The 26,571-nt window shown below is 33.7% G+C and overlaps 1 protein-coding gene across 1 annotated transcript; it reads right to left on the bottom strand.

Moving 5' to 3' along the window:
* Positions 1 to 931: 931 nt before the first annotated feature.
* LOC143226916 (lysM and putative peptidoglycan-binding domain-containing protein 2-like) lies at positions 932 to 11,879 on the bottom strand. Its single transcript, XM_076458470.1, has 4 exons — positions 11,741 to 11,879; positions 10,947 to 11,172; positions 6,625 to 6,971; positions 932 to 2,889 (listed from the first exon to the last, which is right to left on the bottom strand). The coding sequence occupies exons 2-4, from the start codon at positions 11,130 to 11,132 to the stop codon at positions 2,700 to 2,702; spliced, it is 723 nt and encodes a 240-aa protein (XP_076314585.1). The 5' UTR covers positions 11,133 to 11,172; positions 11,741 to 11,879; the 3' UTR covers positions 932 to 2,699.
* Positions 11,880 to 26,571: the final 14,692 nt, after the last annotated feature.

Below are 26,571 nucleotides of genomic sequence, written 5' to 3'. Positions count from 1 at the left end.
GCCAATTTTTCTGTTTATTTCAGAACTTAACCTTCCACATTATCCAAATAGGAAACTGAAAATTTAACCCTGTCTTTTGTTACATTACTCAACATAGAGAAGTGGATATATAATAGACAACCAAGAATAGCTCTATCTGTAGACACGTTACCCAACATACCCACATCCAAATGTTTAAAGGATAATCATGAATGGCTCTATCCTTGTAGCAAGCAAGTCTACAAGTCTTATACAGAATGATATGTATTTGTGTTCCTTTAATTTAGTGGGCTGACCCATCATCACTGAAAGTTTACCATGAATCCCCTTGTATTGTCATTTAAGGTTATCAAACAAGTACATTTGATAACTGCATTTTTGGTGGTATACATCCTTAAGAAAATGTAGCCTGTTTATTTTTCAAAGTCACTGTGGTGTATTCTCGAAAGATATAGACCACTTGCTGTGTAAATGTGGAATACCTACTGAAAGTTAAAATCAGTCATTCCTTGGTCTGAAATGTATCATGAACACAACCGTATATCTGGCATATGTTCTGTTATTAATCAACAGTTAAAAATGCCAGTCAGGACATTCAATATGTTGAAAATTCCTACATGTGGAATAAACAAAGGTTTCAGCCCACAGTGCACTCACCACAGCTGTGAATACAAGAATTTGGCCTTCACTGTGTACTGGACAGTGAAATTAGGATGAATGAAAATGTAAACTCATAAATCTTGACATTTGTTGTTTACTTTGGTTGGAAGGTTTGTCTTCTCATGTGTGTGTAACTTTCTGAACTTGTTTTCATTGGTTTGGTAACTGTTCATGTTGGTAAGACTACTGCTGTGTTAAGACAGCATGAACTTGAGAAACAGACTTTAAAATCTCCTTACATATGAAGTGTTAAGAGACCTATCTTTCTAGTAAAATGGGACAAAAATAACACTTTTTAAAGTTATAGATTATTAATACTTTGACAATACAATGGACAAGCAACATAATATATACAGTTTGACAATACTGTGACTTTACATATCAAGTTATGTGTATATCTGATAGTCAAACATACATATCCATGTATCTAGAGATGGCCGGTACAAGTATTAAAACTTTAATTATAGTACAGAAAAACGTTTCAACCTTTCTAGGTCATCTACAGGTTAATCTGAGCTTGAAGATGACCTAAGAAGGTTGAAACATTGTTCTTTATTTTAATTAAAGTTTTAATATCCATACCAACTGTCTTCATAAAACATTTTTACTTCGAGTGGGTTTCTCATCATCATGGAATACATATTCATACTATGAAAAAGAAACACTTTTGAGAAATTTGTATTATGTCTATATGTTACAAATAGTGTAATATTACATATCTTACTTATGAACTGTTACAGGCTAAGTGATTAAAAATCACAAACAATTAAACTGATCAGTTTCTTAGGATCAAGTCATAGTAAAAACACTGAAAGATAAGTTACTATGGTTACAATATAACCAATAAGAATCTGTCAGGTTTGTTTTTATATATCCACTATACTGATAATTTATTAACAAATGCATTATGCTTACTGAAACGTAGAATTTAAACCTATAATGAGAGTCAACAAATAGTATTTCTGATAGAATGTTTCCTGTATCAGAAAAATAACTTAAAGTTGTTACAACTAATACATAACAAATATGAAACATTTCATTAAAATGGATTATTGTAAAAAACAAACAAAAACAACTTTTAGATGTATTCTATGACATTTGCCAAGTTTTTTTTATCACTGCTATGTTTGAATTTAAATACCTGTATTCATAAACTATGAATATGTCTAACACATAACCAGCCCAGTGGTTCTGATGTACCAGAAAAAGCCATTTAACAAGTTCAGTACCACAATGACAGTTATTGTGTTTAGAGTTTCAATCTTCATATGCTAACCCTAGAGCTGCTAACTGAATCAGACCCGATCAGACATATTGGTTGGCTAAAGAGTCCCTGTTAGTTAAAACAATTGCAGCCATGGTGTCATGCATATGTTCGGTAGAAAATGAATGGCCACACCCGTTTTATTGTCATTTCTCCACACGGAGTGTTGTAACAAAGATACGATACATAATGTAAATCCGAGTGGTAGAAAAGGTTTGTAACTAGAGGGTTAAACAAAACTTAAACACCTCTTTTAAACATACAACTGTTTAAACAATAAGATGCTTTGTCACTCTGAGTGATTTTATAAGATAAATTAATAACTTGAGTTCAAATGTATAACTTTGTTTTCAATATATTATTGTTTTTTTACAAAGAACTGTTAACAGTAACATAAGTGTCACTTCCAGCCACTTGCTTTTATGGACAGTTTTAGCTTCCACAAATTTCAACAAAAAATTAAATAAACACAATATTTGTAGAAAAAGGATGACTAATTAGAAAGCACTGTTAACCATATGTAAGTACTACTGAAATTATAACAATAACATCAGTTATGTGTACAACATACATGACCTACTTTTTAAGTTATGACATGACCTGAATGTTTACAACTTTTCAAAACAAGCCTGTTTAAGTGTCAGCTTAAATTGCATATTGCTGACTTGTTAGGCACTTCCAAACTTTGCAAGTATGAGGAAATCCAATATTATAAATGATTGGAGTTATATTAACACTGAGAGACATATAGACATATACTACCTAAATTAAAGTCCCTATTTTTAACATCATTTCACTACAGTTCAAATATTTCATCTTGAACCTTTTCAAGCCTTCTCAGTGATGATCGGACTTTGCGGCCTTGGGTCATAACCAATGGCTGAGGTGGCACTGATGGATCACTAGAAGAAATGTGTTCTTGTATATTGTTGTACGGATACTGTTGATGCCGCAACCTCAAATGAGACACTTCATCATAAGGATAGCTGTGCAAAATATTATAATATTCAATTATTCCTACATGAATAATAATTTCACAAGAACTATGAACATATAATTATCTACTTCAAATGCCAAGTGTACTTTGTTGAAATGTGTGGTCCTGATTTATTTCTTTACTCCAAGTGCTGAATTAAAGATATACAAACAGCACAAATGCTAAATACTTAAACTGGAAGTACACATTCTCCAAACACCACTTACTCCAAAGCTTCTCTAGACAGTAAGCACTATATGCCCTTCAATTACTCCAAAGCTTCTCTAGACAGTAAGCACTATATGCCCTTCAATTACTCCAAAGCTTCTTCAGGCAGTAAGCACTATATGCCCTTCACTTACTCAAAAGCTTCTTCAGACAGTAAGCACTATATGCCCTTCACTTACTCCAAAGCTTCTTCAGACAGTAAGCACTATATGCCCTGCATTATATTTCCTCAGAAATCACAGAACTGTAGCTTTATTGAAAAGATTCAAACTAAAGTAACCAATAAAACAACAAAAGTTTCTCTTTCCACTACACATCTCCTTAAACTTCCTAGAAACATTTTGATCAAAATTATGTCCTGATAATGTCAAAATATGATATTCTGTAAATATGTTTTAGACATTTAAACAATCCTTTATTCTCTAAACTAACAAATTATTACCCCATAACAGTATGTTACAATCTGTTGGGGTACTAAACTAACAAATTATTACCCCATAACAGTATGTTACAATCTGTTGAGGTACTAAACTAACAAATTATTACTCCATAACAGTATGTTACAATCTGTTGGGGTACTAAACTAACAAATTATTACCCCATAACAGTATGTTACAATCTGTTGAGGCACTAAACTAACAAATTATTACCCCATAACAGTATGTTACAATCTGTTGAGGCACTAAACTAACAAATTATTACCCCATAACAGTATGTTACAACCTGTTGAGGCACTAAACTAACAAATTATTACCCCATAACAGTATGTTACAATCTGTTGAGGCACTAAACTAACAAATTATTACCCCATAACAATATGTTACAATCTGTTGAGGCACTAAACTAACAAATTATTACCCCATAACAGTATGTAACAATATGTTGAGGCACTAAACTAACAAATTATTACCCCATAACAGTATGTTACAATCTGTTGAGGCACTAAACTAACAAATTATTACCCCATAACAGTATGTTACAATCTGTTGAGGCACTAAACTAACAAATTATTACCCCATAACAGTATGTTACAATCTGTTGAGGCACTAAACTAACAAATTATTACCCCATAACAGTATGTTACAATCTGTTGAGGCACTAAACTAACAAATTATTACCCCATAACAGTATGTTACAATCTGTTGAGGCACTAAACTAACAAATTATTACCCCATAACAGTATGTTACAATCTGTTGAGGCACTAAACTAACAAATTATTACCCCATAACAGTATGTTACAATCTGTTGAGGCACTAAACTAACAAATTATTACCCCATAACAGTATGTTACAATCTGTTGAGGCACTAAACTAACAAATTATTACCCCATAACAGTATGTTACAATCTGTTGAGGCACTAAACTAACAAATTATTACCCCATAACAGTATGTTACAATCTGTTGAGGCACTAAACTAACAAATTATTACCCCATAACAGTATGTTACAATCTGTTGAGGCACTAAACTAACAAATTATTACCCCATAACAGTATGTTACAATCTGTTGAGGCACTAAACTAACAAATTATTACCCCATAACAGTATGTTACAATCTGTTGAGGCACTAAACTAACAAATTATTACCCCATAACAGTATGTTACAATCTGTTGAGGCACTAAACTAACAAATTATTACCCCATAACAGTATGTTACAATCTGTTGAGGCACTAAACTAACAAATTATTACCCCATAACAGTATGTTACAATCTGTTGAGGCACTAAACTAACAAATTATTACCTCATAACAGTATGTTACAATCTGTTGAGGCACTAAACTAACAAATTATTACCCCATAACAGTATGTTACAATCTGTTGAGGCACTAAACTAACAAATTATTACCCCATAACAGTATGTTACAATCTGTTGAGGCACTAAACTAACAAATTATTACCCCATAACAGTATGTTACAATCTGTTGAGGCACTAAACTAACAAATTATTACCCCATAACAGTATGTTACAATCTGTTGAGGCACTAAACTAACAAATTATTACCCCATAACAGTATGTTACAATCTGTTGAGGCACTAAACTAACAAATTATTACCCCATAACAGTATGTTACAATCTGTTGAGGCACTAAACTAACAAATTATTACCCCATAACAGTATGTTACAATCTGTTGAGGCACTAAACTAACAAATTATTACCTCATAACAGTATGTTACAATCTGTTGAGGCACTAAACTAACAAATTATTACCCCATAACAGTATGTTACAATCTGTTGAGGCACTAAACTAACAAATTATTACCCCATAACAGTATGTTACAATCTGTTGAGGCACTAAACTAACAAATTATTACCCCATTACAGTATGTTACAATCTGTTGGGGTACTAAACTAACAAATTGTTACACTATGACAATATCTTACACTCTATAAAGAAACTAAACTTCCAAATTATCACCTCAGGAAAGTACCTTATACTCTATAGAGGCACAACTAACAAATCAGTACCCTTGGACAGTATGTTACACTCTATAAAGGCACTAAACTAACAAATTATTATCTCATGTACAGAGACATTAAATTAACGCATTACAAAATGACAGTATGTTACATTATATAGATGCACTAAGCTAACAAATTAGTACCTCATAACATTATGTTACATTCTATTTGGGCATTAAACTAACACATTATTACAGAATAACAGTATATTATAATCTATAGAGGCCCTAAACTAACAAATTAGTACTTTATGACAGTATGTTACACTCTATAGAGGCACTAAACAAATTATTACACCAGGACAGTACATCACACTCTATAAAGGCACTAAACTAACAAATTAGGATGCCAGGACAATATGTTACACTCTACAGATACACTAAAGTACCAAACCATTACTACCTGTTTACAATATGTTACACTCTACAGATACACTAAAGTACCAAACCATTACTACCTGTTTACAATATGTTACACTCTACAGATATGCTAAATCTCCATATCACTACCTATTGCCAGTATGTTACTATACACTAACATTAAACCATCGAAGCATTACTACCTTTTGACATGTCACACTACAGATAGACTAAACTCAATTTTAGTATTGAAAATGTTAAGTATATATAGAGAAGAAAACCTATACAGTGAGTACATTAATACCAAATGAGAATAATTTATAGTATGAACAATAAAAATGTTACTTCAGAGTTATTCTGAGTAAAACCTCAAAAAGACTACCAATTTATCTGTTTTTATTTAGAGCATATCACAAGCTATATATCATAAAATATTACTGTGTTCCATTCTCTGACTTGCCTTTAAATTAACATACAATAGAAATGTTATTTCATAATAGGCATCCAGATACATGCCCATAGGAGCCTTCCTTTCATGCATGTGCTTTCAGATAAAGTGTAACTACACACAGTTTATATGTACATAAATGCAGTCATAACACAAACATGCAAACAGTAATGGATGATTTGTGTAACCATAGCCATGGTGCAAACTGTTTATCCACATAATATTGGTTATCATACAGTTCTACCTACAGAATACTTTTCTCCAAGGTTCTTGCTTTGTCCTTTGACTTAGCTATGGAACTATCAATACGTATTAGAAAATCTGCTGTACTTTCTTCTAAAAGAGAATCTGTCTGATCTGAAACATTTTCTAGGCTTTGGAAGCAGTCTTTCACTGGTGACCCAAGTGCTCCCTCGGACATGGACTCTTCTGCTTGAGTTACAGGGTTAAACCTTTCTTCTGATGGACTAGCACCTGGTGTTTCAATGTCAGAGCTGGAAGGAGATGATTCAGTAGGAACTGGAATGTCTAAAGTGGTCCTCAAAAACAAACTATCTGTCGTCCACAGTTTGTTGATTCTCTTAATGTGTTCCATCTGAACAGATTTGGTACAAAACAATACTATTAGTAAAGTCTTGAGTAGAAAATTATAAACTTCTTTGCTCATTACTACCTTACTGTGAAATAAAGTATAAACAATATAATAACTGGTTTAGTAAATTTCATCAAAATACAGTTTAGCCATATTTGAAACACCATCCAAACGTAACATACGTACAGGATGTGTACTTAACAACGTAATGTGCGTACAGGATGTGCACATCAGATCCTAAATCAGAAGAGCAAAAAGCTCATAAAGGAAAATGACAACAGCAGCCATTATTAGATACAGTATAAGTCAATAAAGTAACAAAAAATGTATATTATTACTCAAATTATTATATCAATCATTCTTAATGTATCAAACATCTGTATGCAAAGAAAACCCAAACCTATGAAGAAACAGCCTAAAGGTGTTTTATAACATAACAAGGTCTCAACCACCTGTGCAGCTTTCTCCCCTGTATATTCTTTATCTGCCAGAAAAAATAATTTCACTTTTAATTAATTAACAGATGTTAATAAATAATGTTGATTTTTGTTACTAGGTTTTCCATTTTTTGGGTGGCATGCCAAAAGAGTTGAAAGCCTAAGAAACAAAGGCATAAATATCAAAGTATTGATTCACTTTAAAATGTTTATATGATCCCACATGGTTACAGTTCACACACACACAACAAATCAAGTTTACCAATGAATGTTCCTACAATGATAAACAGCTAGTTGGACAGTTGGATTGAAAGATTGTAAACCAGGGTATTTTCCTATACCTTTATTTTAGTGCTCTTTTATATTTAACCAGTAACCAAATGAAATTTTGGCAGACTGTTCTAGGAAGCTGACACTCCATCTCATGTTGTATACTGGTAATGGTTTCAAATATTTTTATGATACTAACTGAACAAGTTGTGCTATAAATAATGGTCTGGTGAAATTCTGAGTATCCAATGAAATTATGTTTTATCATACATGATGTATACTGAGTATCCAATGAAATTATGTTTTATCATACATGATGTATACTGAGTATCCAATGAAATTATGTTTTATCATACATGATGTATTCTGAGTATCCAATGACATTATGTTTTACCATACATGATGTATTCTGAGTATCCAATGAAATCATGTTTTATCATACATGATGTATTCTGAGTATCCAATGAAATCATGTTTTATCATACATGATGTATTCTGAGTATCCAATGAAATCATGTTTTATCATACATGATGTATTCTGAGTATCCAATGAAATCATGTATTATCATACATGATGTATTCTGAGAATCCAATGAAATCATGTTTTATCATACATGATGTATTCTGAGAATCCAATGAAATCATGTTTTATCATACATGATGTATTCTGAGAATCCAATGAAATCATGTTTTATCATACATGATGTATTCTGAGAATCCAATGAAATCATGTTTTATCATACATGATGTATTCTGAGAATCCAATGAAATCATGTTTTATCATACATGATGTATTCTGAGAATCCAATGAAATCATGTTTTATCATACATGATGTATTCTGAGAATCCAATGAAATCATGTTTTATCATACATGATGTATTCTGAGTATCCAATGAAATCATGTTTTATCATACATGATGTATTCTGAGTATCCAATGAAATCATGTTCTATCATACATGATGTATTCTGAGTATCCAATGAAATCATGTTCTATCATACATGATGTATTCTGAGTATCCAATGAAATCATGTTCTATCATACATGATGTATTCTGAGTATCCAATGAAATCATGTTTTATCATACATGATGTATTCTGAGTATCCAATGAAATCATGTTTTATCATACATGATGTATTCTGAGTATCCAATGAAATCATGTTTTATCATACATGATGTATTCTGAGTATCCAATGAAATCATGTTTTATCATACATGATGTATTCTGAGTATCCAATGAAATCATGTTTTATCATACATGATGTATTCTGAGTATCCAATGAAATCATGTTTTATCATACATGATGTATTCTGAGTATCCAATGAAATCATGTTTTATCATACATGATGTATTCTGAGTATCCAATGAAATTATGTTTTATCATACATGATGTATTCTGAGTATCCAATGAAATTATGTTTTATCATACATGATGTATTCTGAGTATCCAATGAAATTATGTTTTATCATACATGATATATTCTGAGTATCCAATGAAATTATGTTTTATCATACATGATGTATTCTGAGTATCCAATGAAATTATGTTTTATCATGCATGATGTCTACCTGAACAAATAATCTGAAAACTTAGAAATAAATGTGCACCCAAGTGAAAGTTTTTTGGTAGTATATATGCTGAATGAATGTCTAAAGAAACTATATTTACAGATCTGGTGTTTGTTCCAAAGTCTTTTAAACTTTCCATTAAATATTTTTGTTCTTCTTGACAGAAGTTTTACCAGATCACTCTTCTACAGAACCACAAAGATATGTTATACTCATATAACTAGTTTATACTGTTTTACTAAATCATATCTAAACACTGCCTAAAGTTATTTTCAAAACTGTACTTCATTATTAGGTGTTCAAACCACATGCTGCAACATCATAAAAAGGTGGCAGCTAAGACTTTCAGAAAAAATTCAGTTAAGAGAAGGAAAATTATGTGAGAAACAAGACATGGATTTTATAATCTTAAGACACGACAGTTTCTAAGCATGAGATTGGAGGGAAATTTAAAAAATTAATAAAACTGTTGTTTAGAGATAAGTTTCCAAAGAGCTGTGCAAAAGTGAAATATGAAACATTTGTTTGTTTTTGTGACTTACATGAAACAGATGTTATAAAATATCAATTCTAACATATTTGCCAGTTAAAAGCATTAAAATGGGGCTTAAAGTACTGTTTATATTTAATTGAGATCCGATATGCACCTGACAAATATCCAAAGGTTTCAAGTTGGTAATGTCAGGATGGTGCTATGTTATATTTTACCTTCCCAGTTCAAAATAATTTATACAATAACGGCTTTGTTCAATGTACTTATCACAACAGTTTTCATATATATATATATATATATATATATATAGATAAAACAAAAACAAACTGTAATTTTATCTTAATAAAAAGTATTATGTCAGACCATATTTACTAAACTTATATTTTATGTCTAATGAAATTCAAATTATGTCTGATCAAAATGGCAACCTGCTCAGACATTATGGCTCGCCAAGAAAAATAGTTCATCCTTTAACATTTCATTATAGTATGTTAAATACACATGCATCAGATTAAAAAACAAACAAAAAGAAACTGTAAATATTCTAATATTACTATGAAGTATTAAGTTCAAATTACTTTTTGTACAGTCTTTATAAATTATATCTCTTTTAGAAGACTAGACCATCTTATGAAAGCACTATAACTTCAATAAGCTGCTTTGAATTTGACTTTATGAAGTGAAATTTTTCATCAACACCCAAAATGGATACGAGGTGGTCTCCAATCGTTTAACTGGAATATAACCATTACATAACAATCACACTAGAATTAGTAGATATATATGTCAGATGCTGCCCAATTCCCAGTGCAATATTAAACATTACTAGTATCAGGCTTCGTAACTCTAATAGGTAGGACCCCACAGTATAAAAAATAATTAGGCCCTACATTTATTTCCTTATAATTGTAGTTATGATTTGGCGCCCAATTTAATTTAACATTTAGTTTATACCACAACGGTGTCAAACTGTAAAACCAGTTCCTAGCTCAGTGTACGCTTTAACTTCATGTGATGAACGTGAATTATAAAAAATAAAAACGCTTTAAACTGAAAATAGGTTACTTTGAATCTCAAGTAATAATAATAATAATACAAAAAACTGAATGTGCCAGTGATAACAAAAAACACAAAATCCAAGTGTTAATTTGTCATAATCTCATATAAAATTATAAACTAGGCTTAGAAGTAAACATCTTTGACTCACAGTAACTCCATAATGAAGAGCCAGACCTTGTAAAGTATCAGTTGGCTTTACGACATGTTTAACGTATTTTTCTCTTCGAACAACATGATTCGAAGTGCTTCCATATTTTATTTGTCTCTTGGCAAATGATCCGAGAGAGGCAGTTTCTGTTTCGCCTCCCTTTCCACACGTTGCCATCTTAGCCATTTGATCTATAGTTTTCACTCAAAAGATGTCTCTGTAATTTCTAAGTAAAATAATTATTAATATCGTAGTATGAGAAAACAACGATTAAAATTGCACAAGAAAAATATTTATTGTAATTTTTTAGTACTGCATGTATCAAAAGAAAACAGACCATGGCATTGAATACAATTACAGTTTAAAGATACAACTACCTAATTTAACTGAAGCGTCATGCCATCCGCACGACTTTCAAAATACAACTACTTAGTCCAACTAAGTAACATTTTACGGTTTGTCTGTCCCACAGAGTCTGGGGATCTATGACTTCGGTATGTTCATTGTTGTTTCAGAAATGTTCTGCCATCTTTAGGACCTTCTTCTTCTCTCTCTTCCGGTTTCTATAACAAAAATACTCTCACAACTTATATAATGTTTGTTAAACCTTTATGTCCTGTCCAAATAATTCGGCTCATGAAGAACCTACCAGATCATATCTATCTACTGATTATCTCATCCTTTTATGTTTCATTTGTAATGTGACCCAACAGATAAACAGAAACATATACCCACGGAAAAGTGTAATTACAAAGATGAATTAAACACGAATAATAATACGCTCCTACACTTACATTGAAATAAAATATTTCGTATTCACTCTTTCCATATCTAGTTTGGTCTCCTAGTCACCAATTAGGAACAGTAATAAACTTTCACCTAAGCACATCTCTTGTCCAATGAGAGAGTGTAACTTTTCGCTGACGTGCAGCATCATGGGTGGAAAGAAATCACGTCTTAACAACACACACTTTCATTTAAATAATATACACGGTATTGTGTACATTACATTATATGAAGTCTTTTACTATCCATAGTCAATGTGTATTTATAAATAATTTAAATAACACGTAGCATTGGTGTTAGTAATACATCCTTCTGAATTATTCAGAGAAACTACTTTTAAAGTTCCAATAGATAAAAAACAAACATATTAAACCCAATCTGTCATTAATTCAACACCTAATATTAAGTTATAATAGATTCAGGGAATTTCCGCCACTTATCAGTATCATGGGCAAGGGTAAATAAAAATAACGAGACAAGGCTTAATATAATGGTGGAGTGTACACGTATCTAGTTTTTCATTGTTTATATTCACCTTTAATCGCACACGCTTTGAATAATATGCTACTTAAGGTATTAAACCTACATGTAAGACCTAAGCTATCATTCGATTCACTACTTGTTACTGAATTAAACATGTTTAGGGGAATCTACCCCTTATTAATGCCCTGAACAAGAGTAAATCGAAAGCGCTAGCCCAGAATAATTATAATGCTGAAATGTATATTATTATGGTGTTACGATTTCTTTTTTTTTAATTACCACAATGACTTGAAGTATGTGAAATATTGATACTGCATACACAAAGGGTTAAGTACATTATATTACAACGATTCTGTTACAGTCCATGTTGCCACGCCCTATCATGCAGCATCTTGACAATAATGCAGCTGAATGTTTATAGAGGTAGAACGGGACTAAACTGACGATTTTGCTAAGTTTAAAGATCAAACCAAATAGGGTAGAACGATTGATTCTTTTACAAGAAGGACTTAACTGAGCTGTTTACTTTTGTGAAAAATACGTGAAAGAAAGGAATGATTGAATCTTCTTATAAATAGAACATGAGGGTGACACGATAACACAAAAGAGCTGAAGTTTCTTAGACATAGGGTGTGACTGTGACACGATAACACAAAAATTAAAGCAGCAGCTAAAAATTCTTAGAAAAAGGGCGAAAACAAAACCATTTTATTTTATTGAATATTTCGTAGTATTTAAGGTTAATATGATATATTTTAAGGTTTACTTTATTTGTCTACCCTTTGCGTTCAAGATAGCCAAGAAACAAACGTTTTTAGTAAATAAATAAAATATTAAAGTGAATAACTGAAACTTTTATTTTAGGAAATTGGCATGTTATAAAAGATATTTGATGTAGGCAGGGGCAAAGATTTTTTACATCCCATGGGGGGGATGATATTTGCAACCACTTATGTGGACTGTTCAATTCACAAATTGGTAATATCTGATTACGTGAACCTGAAAACTTGTAAACATGCAATCAAAGAGTGATCTTGTTGCCACGATATTTCAAGGTTTCCATGCAGGTTTGTAAAAGTGAGGTGTTGTGAACAGTTTTCAAAATGTTAATAGAATAAAGACAAATATGTCACAAATTAACTGCCACACGAATTTATTCCTGCACACTGCACAGTATAAAAGATGGGTATTATACTTGACAAGGTTACTATTAACTTTCATTGTATGAATTACGTTGCGGCCTGGCATGGCCAAGCGCGTAAGGCGTGTGACTCGTAATCCGAGGGTCGCGGGTTCGCGCCCGCGTCACTCTAAACATGCTCGCCCTCCCAGCCGTGGGGGTGTATAATGTGACGGTCAATCCCACTATTCGTTGGTAAAAGAGTAGCCCAAGAGTTGGCGGTGGGTGGTGATAACTAGCTGCCTTCCCTCTAGTCTTACACTGCTAAATTAGGGACGGCTAGCACAGATAGCCCTCGAGTAGCTTTGTGCGAAATTCCAAAACAAACAAACAAATGAATTACGTTTTCAAATATTAATAAAATTAGTAATTACCCTTGATAACTTTATATATACTAAAAAACTGTTCATGTTGTTTGATAACAATAATTAGAATGTCTTTGCGAACTCTTGAAAATTACACATCAATACAGTGTAACACATAATTATTCATACTTTTCATTGAAGTAAGATACATTTAGTCCTCGAGTCTACATGTTCCCAAACGTAGACCTCCTTTGTGATGATCTGTTTATGAATTCTTTCATAAGCTCTTCTATATTTATCTTGTCGACCTCATCTTTGTGAGTGTGACAAACTGCCACATGGTTGAGGCGACACTGAGACATAGTTGACCTTAACCACGTCTTCAACCGTCTTAATGCAGAAAAGCTGCGTTCACATTTGTAGCTGGATACTGGACATACAAGCAAAATTTTCACGAGAAGAAACACTTCATTAAACATCTGCTGGCTTGTTTCATGCATTTTACAGTAAGCATCCTTCACACCTTTCAGAGATATTGCTTTTGTTGTTCCTTTGAACATGGGCAACTGAAACTCGAGCCGTTGTGCAGAGATTTCTGAATAGAAGTTTATAACCGAGTTGTCAATCTTGCCAGATTTGATCATGTTCTCAAGTGCCAGATATTGCCTCAAGTCATTGTTGTCTGCATTGAATCTAGTGGTCAGATGTTCTATGACTGTGTCCACAACTTCAAAATATTGTCTTCTGTAGTAATCTCTAGTTGTTGCAGAATGGTGTGCTGAGCCATCACCTGTGATCCTTCTGGGGGGTCTGTAAATGTGTGGGTGTTCAATTGGCGCCAAATCTAGGGAAGTTACCTTTTTCTCAGCTTCATCAAGTATCTTGTTGTAATTTTCCTCTGTTCGCAATACCAGCAGTTTCTCAACTGTCATTGCAGATTCTTCAATCATGCCAGATACTGTCGCTGATTTTGCTTGGAATGCACGGTTTAGTTCCTCTAATGCAGCTAATGGATGCTGAGCCATCAACAATCCTAAAACTCTTTCGTTTGTCAAATCTGTCCAGCAGACCTCGTGCTTTCACTGCTACATCTGATTTTTCATTTGCTAATTCAGACAAAGAATCAACAATGTCACTGTAGTGATCTTTAGCACATGTAATTGCAGATAGGCGGCACAACCAGCGTGTTGGACACAGTGGGCGGATGTATTTAACTAGACCATTGTGGCTGTCTGACGATACAATATTTTCAAGGATTATCTTGTATTTGCCTGAGCTCTGAAGCAAGACACCAAGTTCATGTACTCACTGGATAGAATCTCGAACACATTCATAAGCTTCAACTGCATGTTGCATTATTAAATTAGCCTCGTGTGCTCCGCAGTGAAAAACAAAGCTGATGGTTGCTCTCTTTTATTTTTGCCTGGCATCCACTGTACGCACCACTCATGTTAGCGGCTCCATCATATGTTTGTGCTCTTAATCCTGACAGTGGTAAATTGAGTCTAGTCAGTACATCAAGTATAGTCAAGGATATTGTTTCACCAGTTCTATTGGAAACAATGTACAAACCTAGAAATGTCTCATGGACGTCAAGGTTCTCATCTACGTATCGTACACATATTTCTTCCTGTTCGGCACCTGTAACATCTTGAGTGCCATCAACCATTAATGCAAAGATTTTACTTTGCTGCACTTCGTGTGCTATGTTACTCAGTATTTGATGGCTGAACATCTCCAGTATTTCATTCTGAGCCTGGGGTTATGTGAATGTGGTTTTCTTTGACAAGTAGGCCGTCAACTCAGGATCTTCCTCTTCCAGGGGCTTTATTAACTGCAGGAAGTTTCCCTCTGTACCAGTATATCCACGTAATGCTAAACCTTGACGCAGGAAGAAACGTAAACTTCTGAATATTTTGGCTGGACTTCTTTTGCATTCTTCCTGCTGCTTCTTTTTTCCATCATGTTGCTGGACAGTCAATGGAGTTACATCAAGTGAATCTTCTGGAGATATAGCGAATCTGTGCTGAGAGGAGGATTGGTGTTCATTGAATTTCAGTTTTGTCTTTTTCCAGTTGCAAAAACCGGTGGATATGAAGGTATACTCCACTGGCCTCTCCAATTTCCCTGTAAAAAGGTCTCTACTTTCCGCCTTGGTACAATGAAAGCACATGACTTTTTGAGTCTGATTGTCGAAGTGCAGCCATGGGAACTTATCAAACCACTTGCCCTGGAAGTTGATATTTTGAGATTTTGCTTTCTGTCGTGGTATTAGTTGTGCGTCTGGATGATATGACTTTCTACACTGTATCTGTGAAGTACCAGATATTTTATTACTGCACAAACTTGTTTCACAACTATCTGGTGGTTCATGATGTGCAGTAGTTGCACAAGTATTTTCAGACTTGTCCTCTGATGAACATGGTATTTCCTCTGTATGGCAAGTTTCTATTCCTTTGCTTGAAGTTGTTGGATTATCTACATCTACATTGTCACTTGTAGTACTAGTAACTGGCTTGCAGAACTGTCTAATATCAGAAAGTTTCAGACGCTTGCTTGTCATAATTGGAATTTGTTTCCCAGATGACTCAACATGTTAAAATAAGTCTTTATTGAAAAACTCTAACGTACAACGAACGAAGATAGAACAGAATGGAAGTAGGACTGAACTGTACAATGTATTTAAGTCGAACGCGCGAACCTCACTGTGATTACCGAGCCGACTAACCGCTTGGGCATCGCTGGGACAATAATGTGTGCTAGTTACAACACAAGTAATTGCAAGTTTCTCTAAAAATACTTAAACAATCACAAATGTATTACATTCCTGTTAAAGCTCATCAAACACGTTGTGATGTAATGTCTACAAGCACGTCTCTTAAATAAAAACACCTAAACAAAAACTAGCAATACAATTCTAGTAGAGGCTTCAGGTCGTTGAAATCGCTCCTTTTGTGTTCTAATTATACAAGAAAATACTATATTTTTACTATCTATGATAAGGGAATATATTGTTCTTTTACCATAAAGCACCAGCACTTTATTAGAGGGCGGTGATAATCTGAAATTTCATGGACTAATGAGGGCCACAAACATGGGTCTAATGAGCCCTGTTGTAAAATCGAGGCTCAGACTAAAGGGAGCGGAGGGGGGTAATGTAGGGCGTGTATGGATCCGAGCGGCCCGAACCTGTCGTTAACTGTACACTAAACGTACAGTATGGTCAGAGGCTTCGGCAGCTAAGGAGAGTAAGGCGTTCGACAATAAAACCGGCTAGACTTGCATAAGAACAAATGGCGTAGGAAAACCGCACAATATACACATAAGATTGATACAGCTACAAGCTACAAATGGCCTGCCAAATCTAGATCACAGGAGTTTACGCTTGGGATTAATATTTTCGAATTTCATGCTCTGTTCAATCTGTTGTGATGAAAATTTTACTTAATCTTAAACTACGTGCAAGACATAGATAGATTATGTGATAGTGCTTGCAAGCCTTGCATGTATACTTAGGCCTACTGACTGATACTTACGAACTATCACTTAGATCGAAAAGCTTAGAAATACGCCTATATTAAAGATGTATATTTCGGCTACTGAAAAAGCCTACATCTAGGCCTAATTATGTAATTCGATTGGTTAGAACACGAGAATCACAAGAATAAACACACCATTTGTGGGCCTGTGATGCAATAAAACAATCCGACAGACCAAACTGTAGTGGGGATGATTTTATGCACCATATCCCCACCTAAAGTAAAGGGGGGATGTATCCCCCATCCCCCCAAGACCTACGCCCCTGGATGTAGGTACTTTTACATCAAAACAACATACAGAATTATGAAACCTGCTTTGCTACTAGATATCTAAATGACCCGACATGGCCACGTGAGTAGGGGCGCTTGATTCGTAATCTAGGGGTCGCAGGTTCGACTCCCGCTCCCACCAAACATGCTTAATCTTTCTGCAGTGGTGACATTATAATGTTACAGTCAATTTCACTATTCGTTGTTAAAACAGTAACTTAAGAATTGACGTTGGGTGGTGATAAATAGCTGCTTTCCCTGTAGCCTGCTAAATTTGGGACTGCTAGCGCATATAGCTCTCGTATAGCTTTGCACAAAATTCATAAACGACCACACATACCTAATAAACCTTTGACTTTAAGGTTTTCTTACTAAAACTTGTTGTAACTATTCGTAGTAGCATTATTAGCCACCTGTTATACTTTAGTTTGTGACAGGGATTTGAAATCGCGACCCTCAGATTACGGGTCAAGCGCCTGAACCACCTAGCCATGCCACTCTGTCTAGACCCATTTGCCGTTTACCATTTGGTTTATTTCAAATTCAACTTTTAGATTACTCTTAGCTATGTTTTGCATTGTGTTGTAAAATTAAGATATTTTGTTCTAGAATTCATTCTTACTACCAGACTTTACAGTGGTTTTATTTTATTCCAGGTAATCTCCTTTATAAAGAAAAATTAATGTAGAATTTATCAAGATCACAAGAAACACTAAAAATATACACCGAATTATTTTTCATTTATATCATAGTCTGCTGAGTTACCTGTTGTCAGTGACCTAGTCTCAATAGTTTTCCAACTTCGTTTCAGCTGAAACTCTGTCTTCTGGTTCCTTTTCTACTTTATTTCAGCTGTAGCTCTGTTTTCTGGTTTGTTTTTGTTTTACTTTTTGTTTTAGTTGTAACTCCTTATTCTGGTTCCTTCAATACTTTTTGTTTTAGTTGTACCTCCTTATTCTGGTTCCTTTCATACTTTATTTCAGTTGTACCTCCTTATTCTGGTTCCTTTCATACTTTATTTCAGCTGTAGCTCTGTCTTGTGGTTCCTTTTCTACTTTATTTCAGCTGTAGCTCTGTTTTCTGGTTTGTTTTTGTTTTACTTTTTGTTTTAGTTGTAACTCCTTATTCTGGTTCCTTTTCTACTTTATTTCAGCTGAAACTCTGTCTTCTGGTTCCTTTTCTACTTTATTTCAGCTGTAGCTCTGTTTTCTGGTTTGTTTTTGTTTTACTTTTTGTTTTAGTTGTAACTCCTTATTCTGGTTCCTTTTCTACTTTATTTCAGCTGTAGCTCTGTTTTCTGGTTTGTTTTTGTTTTACTTGTAACTCCTTATTCTGGTTCCTTTTCTACTTTATTTCAGCTATAGCTCTGTCTTCTTGTTCCTTCAATACTTTTTGTTTTAGTTGCAACTCCTTATTCTGGTTCCTTTCATACTTTATTTCAATTGGAACTCTGTATTCTGGTTCCTTTTCCATTTTGTTTCAGCTGTAGCTCTGTCTTCTGGTTTCATGTATTACTTTTTGGTTGTTGACATGTCACTAGTAGAAATGAGTTCCACGTGTTATTTTTTGGTTGTTGACATGCCATTGGTGGAACTGAGTTCCATGGAAAACAGAGGTGGTGAAAGTGGTCGATTGAAAGGGATTGGATAAGAATCATTCCTCTGCGTGGTAAACTCATCTTGGATGCATCGATGGATATGTTTGGTTTATTCCGTAGAATGAATTTCAACAATCTTGGAAAGATAAAGTGTTTTGGTATTCCATAGATTACCACGGGCGGAATCTTCGGTGCACGAACGTCGGATTGGTGCGGGCCGAGTTGGTAATCAACCCAGAATTTTTTTAAACATTAGCGATCTCTGTAATGGTATAATTTCATGATATTCTCCCAATTGTGGCTTAAGCTGAATGAAATTAAGAATATAATATAGGATTGAAAATGCCGATATCAACAAAGTACACAATTAATTAAACATTATAATTTAAGTAAGAATAGCATTCTTCATTAGCAAGGTTGGTTTTTAGAAATATACTTCATTCTAATAACTTAGGTGTATTCTCGTCTAGTCTTAACACTTTTTGTTTTTCCTTTCTGGAGTTTATATATTTTTAAACAACGAGATTGTTGCTTGGTTCATTGCCTCTATGTTATTTATATCTTTCAGTACAGAATTGGTTTTGAAAATATCGTGTCTTAAATAATCGGATAAACCAGTAGGCATGACTTTGTTAAATGTTGTAGTTAAACTCAAACAAGAAATAAAATGTGTTTGTTTGTTGTTTATCACTAAGCTATAAAAGAACAAGCCAATAAACGTCTTACCAGATAACCTGTTTTTCAGGTATTGTGAAATTTTACTTTGGAACAGATTATTAAGGTATTAAAGTAGTTTTAAAGAATAAAAAAAACACTTTTCAAAGAGGACACGACATGAGGTACTAATGACCCATTCCTGCTTGACGAAGTTACATTAATTAATATAATATCATAACTTGCACGCTATATAAAACTATCAATCAGAAGAATAGTTTCGTTTTATCTGAAACTAGCAAGCCGTGTAGCATCTAATTATAATAGCCTAACTTTGACACATTTGACATGTAACGATATTAGGCCTAGCTGGACACATTAGCCATGTAACGATATTAGGGATAACTGCACACGTTAATACACTTAATCATACTATACCGGCCTGGGCATATATTAGCCAAGTAAGGACATATTCAGCCATGTAAGTAAATTGAGTACTTGTAAAACACGTCGACAAAAACTAGAGAAAAACATATTAAAAACCGATAAAATGTTTAAAAGTTCTTCCAATGCACGTCTCGGCTGGTGAATCCCTTCTTTGGGTGATTTTAGACCTGGATATATTTAGCTCTCGCTCGAAGAGAGAATTTCAAGTGTTTGTCCTGTCACAGGCAACATTCTCTTATTTTAAAAGCGCGTTTCGTCTCTCCTATCTAGAGTCATAAACAAACAGCATCCATTGGTTGCTCTACATGCAGAATGAAGGCTAAGCACCACAACATTGACCTAGTTCATGAAAGCGTTGCAAGTTTATGGTAATCATCTAACATTAAGAAAAACACGAGAATTCGACCTAAAGCTGATGAAAATGTGAAAGGTTTGCATTTCGGATTATGTGATAATTTAAACTTTATAAATGTATTTCGAAGAACAAGTTGACTATCGCAGTTGATAAGTTGAATTATAACAGTATTTTGTTTCGTAAATATTAGCATCATAGGTTGCGTCATCTATCGAATAATATGTCTACTGCAATGAACAAAACATCTTTCGGTGTTGATATACTATGATAAAGAACTTGCATTGTTAGTAACAGTTAACATAACATTTCTCTAATGCTCATATACTACAATACACAATTCGTTAGTAGTAGTAAACGTGACATTTGCCTAATGTTGATATACTAATTTAGACAACCTGTGTTGTTAGCAGTAGTGTACATCACACTTCTCTTAGGTTGAAATATTATTACAGATAACCTGTGTTGTTACCTACAGTGAACGTAACATTTGCTCAATGTTGATATATGACGTTACAGAACTCGTGTTGTTACTAGCAGCGAACGTAACATTTATCTAATGTTGATATATTACGATAGAGAACCTATGTTTTTGGCAGCAGTTAACGTAATATTTGTCTAATGTTCATATACTGCGATACATAACTTGTTAGTAACAGTGAACGTAACATTTCCAGAATGTTGATACATTACGATAGATAATCTATGTTTAACGTAGCATTTGTTCAATGTTGATATATTATGGATAATCTGTGTTGTTAGCAGTAGTGATGTGACATTTGTCTAATGTTGATATATTATGGTAGATAATCTGTGTTGTTAGCAGTAGTGAACGTAACATTTGTCTAATGTTGATATATTATGATAGATAATCTGTGTTGTTAGTAGTAGTGAACGTAACATTTGTCTATTGTTGATATATTATGATAGATAATTTGCGTTGTTAGCAATAGTGAACGTAACATTTGTCTAATGTTGATATATTATGATAGATAACCTGCGTTGTTAGCAGTAGTGAACGTAACATTTGTCTAATGTTGATATATTATGGTAGATAATTTGCGTTGTTAGCAGCAGTGAACGTAACATTTGTCTAAAGTTGAGATATTACGATAATCTGCGTTGTTAGCAGTAGTGAACGTAACATTTGTCTAATGTTGATATATTATGATAGATAATCTGCGTTGTTAGCAGTAGTGAACGTAACATTTGTCTAATGTTGATATATTACGATAGATAATCTGTGTTGTTAACAGTAGTGAACGTAAACATTTGTCTAATGTTGATATATTATGGTAGATAATCTGCGTTGTTAGCAGTAGTTAACGTAACATTTGTCTAATGTTGATATATTATGATAGATAACCTGCGTTGTTAACAGTAGTGAACGTAACATTTGTCTAATGTTGATATATTATGGTAGATAATCTGCGTTGTTAGCAGTAGTGAACGTAACATTTGTCTAAAGTTGATATATTATGATAGGTAATCTGCGTTTTTAGCAGTAGTGAACGTAACATTTGTCTAATGTTGATATATTATGATAGATAATCTGTGTTGTTAGTACTAGCGAACGTAACACTTGTCTAATGTTGATATATTATGATAGATAATCTGTGTTGTTAACAGTAGTGAACGTAACATTTGTCTAATGTTGATATATTACGATAGATAATCTGTGTTGTTAGCAGTAGTGAACGTAACATTTGTCTAATGTTGATATATTATGATAGATAATCTGCGTTATTAGCAGTAGTGAACGTAACATTTGCCTAATGTTGATATATTATGATAGATAATCTGTGTTGTTAGCAGTAGTGAACGTAACATTTGTCTAATGTTGATATATTATGATAGATAATCTGTTTTGTTAGTAGTAGTGAACGTAACGTTTGTCTAACGTTGATATATTATGATAGATAATCTGCGTTTTAGCAGTAGTGAACGTAACATTTGTCTAATGCTGATATACTATGATAGATAATCTGTGTTGTTAGCAGTAGTGAACGTAACATTTGTCTAATGTTGATATATTATGGCAGATAATCTGTGTTGTTAGTAGTAGTGAACGTAACATTTGTCTAATGTTGATATATTACGATAGATAATCTGCGTTGTTAGCAGTAGTGAACGTAACATTTGTCTAATGTTGATACATGATGGATGATCTGTGTATTGAGCAGTAGTGAACATAACATCTGTCTAATATCGATATACTACGATATAAGGCTTGAGTTGTTAGTAGCAGTGAACGTAACATTTGTATAATAATGATATACTATGATAGATAACACGCGTTGTGAGCAGTAGTGAAGGTAACATTTTGCTAATGTTCATACATTATGATTGATAATCTTTGTTGTTAATACTCGTAATCGTAATACATGTCTAATGTTGATATATTATGATAACCAACCTTTGTTGTTAGCTACAGTTAATGTAACATTTGTCTAATGTTTATATATTATAATATATAATCTGTTTTGTTAAGAGTAGTGAATGTCACATTTCTTTAATGTTGATATATTACGACAGATAACCTGTGTTGATAGTAGTAGTGAACGTAATATTTGTCTAACGTTACATACTACGGAGCAGAACTCGTCTTTTTTAGAAGTAGTGAACGTAATATCTGACTAATGTTGATATATTACGATTTAGAAATTGTGTTTTTATCAGTAGTTAACCTATTAGTCTGATGTTGATATCCTATGATACAAATGTCGTGTTGTTACTATCAGTGAATGTAACATTTCTCTAATGTTAAAATATTATGAAAGACACCTTGTGTTATTAGTACCACAGAACGTAAAAATTTTCTACTGTTTATATGTTATGATAGCAACCCTGTGTTTTCCAGAAGTGTACCTAACATTATGTACGTCACTACTGGAACAGTGTATAGTTGTATTACTATATATGTCTCTCCCAGAACAGTGGATAGTTGTGTTACTAGTTAAGTCACTCCTAGAACAGAGGATAACTGTATTACCAGTTATGTCACTACTGGAACACTGGATAGTTGTGTTACAACTGGATCAGTGGATAGTTTTATTACTAGTTATGCCACTTTTGGAAGAGTTGATACTTGTATTACTAGATAAGTTATTCTTGGAAGAATGGATAGTTTTGTCATTCCATGAACAGTGGATAGTTGTGTTACTAGTTGTGTCACTCCATGAACAGTGGATATTTGTATTACTAGTTGTGTTGCTCCTGGAACAGTGGATAGTTGTATTATTAGTTATGTCTCTTCTGGAACAGTGGATAATTGTGTTACCAGTTCTGCCACTCCTGGAACAGTGGATATTTATTATTAGTTATGTCTACTAGTTATGTCACTTCTGGAACATTGGGTAGTTACGTTACTAGTTATGTCTCTCCTGGAACAATGGATAGTTATGTCTCTCCTGGAACAGTGGATAGTTGTTAATTATAGTTATGTCTCTCCTGGAACAGTGGATAGTTTTGTTAGTAGGTATGATACTTTTAGAACAGTTCATAGTTGTGTCACTATACGTGCCACTCTTGTAACAGTGGATTGGTTGTTGCTAGATGTGTCATTCCTGGAACAGTGAATAGTTGTGTTACTAGATGTGTCATTCCTGGAACAGTGAATAGTTGTGTTACTAGATGTGTCATTCCTGGAACAGTGAATAATTGTGTTACTAGATGTGTCACGCTTGGAACAGTGAACAGTTGTGTTACTAGTTGTGTTACTAGATGTGTCATTCCTGGAACAGTGGATAGTTGTGTTACTAGATGTGTCACGCTTGGAACAGTGGATAGTTGTGTTACTAGATGTGTCATTCCTGGAACAGTGGATAGTTGTGTTACTAGATGTGTCACGCTTGGAACAGTGGATAGTTGTGTTACTAGATGTGTCACACTTGGAACAGTGGATAGTTGTGTTACTAGATGTGTCAGACTTGGAACAGTGGATAGTTGTGTTACTAGATGTGTCACGCTTGGAACAGTGGATAGTTGTGTTACTAGATGTGTCACGCTTGGAACAGTGGATAGTTGTGTTACTAGTTATGGCAGACCAGTAATTTTAGAAGACTGAATTACAGCATTACAGTCAGTTAGGTAATTAAGGCTTATCTCTTTCACAAATAAAATAACTTGAACCTAGCGCCCCATTTAGGAAATTAAGTACACACCTTTTATATTGTCACTACACGGAAACCTAACACGACTGCAGTCATGCTAAGTTCTTTAAGAAGGAAAATGACTGTGTGGTAACCTTTACCTTGTTAACTAAGATTAGATAGTTGTAGCGCAGATTCGTGATGTGGTGATATGGCCTCGAACGAATTTCAAATAAATGGTGTCGAAGACCCATTGTTTTCATCATCTATTTTACGTTTACAGAACAAGGAAAACGATAACATTGTAATGATATTTTGTTACGATAATTAAGTTGAATTTCTTACAAGTTTTCTTGCTTTTTCTACTTTATGTTGCAAAGAAAGTTTAACATCACGATTGCATGACGAAAAGAGAATATCCTTCTGTGAGAAACAGAGGTAATGTTTTGGTTGTGAACAATTGTGTTACGTTGTCACGATTAGGCTTAGTTATCATAAACCACTATTTATAGGTTTGTTAATTACGTTGTCACGATTAGGCTTAGCCATGATACACAGTTGTTTTTTTATACGTTTGTTAACCTTGCTTGGTTATTGTATGATACTGTCGTTGTAGATGTTTTATTTTATTCGTTTAGAAATAATTAATATAAGGGGCGAAGCTACGCAAGAGAAAGCAGTCAACAATACCCACCAGCTCTTGTCTGACCGAAAACTGGAATTCGAATGTTACTGTTGTGCACTGTATGTAGCACGTTTCTAAGGAAACGAGCCGAAAATCACGGAACCTCGAATTCGCATTCAAACCAAACTAACCACTTGTCTACACGTGATCCTTTCATTGTTGTGAACTTAATACGTAATAACACAAAACCAATGACGAACATTTGTTTGATTAATACTGACACAAAGCCAGTAAATAGCCTCCGTTAACCCTTGTTTGATTGATATTAACACAAATCGAGTAATTAATCTTCGCTAACTTTGGTTAATACTGACACAAAGCCAGTAAATAACCTCCGTTAACCCTTGTTTGATTGATATTAATACAAATCGAGTAATTAATCTTCGCTAACTTTGGTTAATACTGATAGAAAGCCAGTAAGGAGCCTTCGTTAACCCTTGTTTGGTTATTATTTGAGAAGTCACAGTTCAGTGTAATTCTAATCAAACAAAACGTAATTTTAAAAAGTAATTTTAACGTTTTTAGTGGACATACATACCAACGACATTTGGGTTATTTTTATAATTACATCATAAACATATTTTCAAAACATTTCTGAAAACATAAATGAGGGTACAGTAAAATTTGTTGTATCTGGTAATTTCTGAATTTCTTGACCACACCTCTGTCATTGTGTTAATGGCCACACCTTATTCATTGCACATACAGGTATCGTGAAACTGGAACATTGAGTTTTGTTCTCGTCCTACATCTGTTGAAAGAGTTGTTTTTCTGTTTCAGTTCACTTTCAGTTTTCGCTTTCTTGTCTTTCTCTCATTTAATTAAATTATATTTTGCATAACGAAGCGTATTTTAAACTTTTTAGCGCATTTTGGAATTTGTATTGATATGTAATGGTATTTGTGTTCTTTATAAGCCATGGATACGTAAATAATAACATTTGTTCTTCGTGGTATGTTTATCTTATTGAAGTAATTGTCTTTAGACTTAATGTTGTAAATGTCGTAGTTTTGTACTTGCACAGAACAATGTACGTTAAACGTCATTCATTTTTGAACATAAAGGTACTGCTGTACAATTAGCCAATAGAAATATTGGGTTTGCATGTGAGCAGGCGCGCAAAAACGCATGGGCAGCTAACATACATTGTTCTTTTTAAAATTGGCCTTCACAAAATTACTTGTCTTGGCTGCGCTTTAGTGGACTAGTATTTGGTACTATAAAGTCACATTTCAA

The sequence above is a fragment of the Tachypleus tridentatus genome, chromosome 9, assembly GCF_004210375.1.
Source record: "Tachypleus tridentatus isolate NWPU-2018 chromosome 9, ASM421037v1, whole genome shotgun sequence".
NCBI lineage: Eukaryota > Metazoa > Arthropoda > Merostomata > Xiphosura > Limulidae > Tachypleus > Tachypleus tridentatus.
The sequence above is the reverse complement of the archived record's forward strand: the minus strand, read 5'-3'. Positions and strand labels throughout refer to the sequence as shown.

Coding starts and splice junctions, on each gene's coding strand:
- LOC143226916 (XM_076458470.1), bottom strand. CDS start 11,132: ATGGCTAAGATGGCAACGTGTGGAAAGGGAGGCGAAACAGAAACTGCC. Junction 6,972..10,946: donor CTCTTCATTATGGAGTTACT/GTGAGTCAAAGA, acceptor AAATCTGTTCAG/ATGGAACACATTAAGAGAAT. Junction 2,890..6,624: donor ACCTTGGAGAAAAGTATTCT/GTAGGTAGAACT, acceptor TATTTTGCACAG/CTATCCTTATGATGAAGTGT.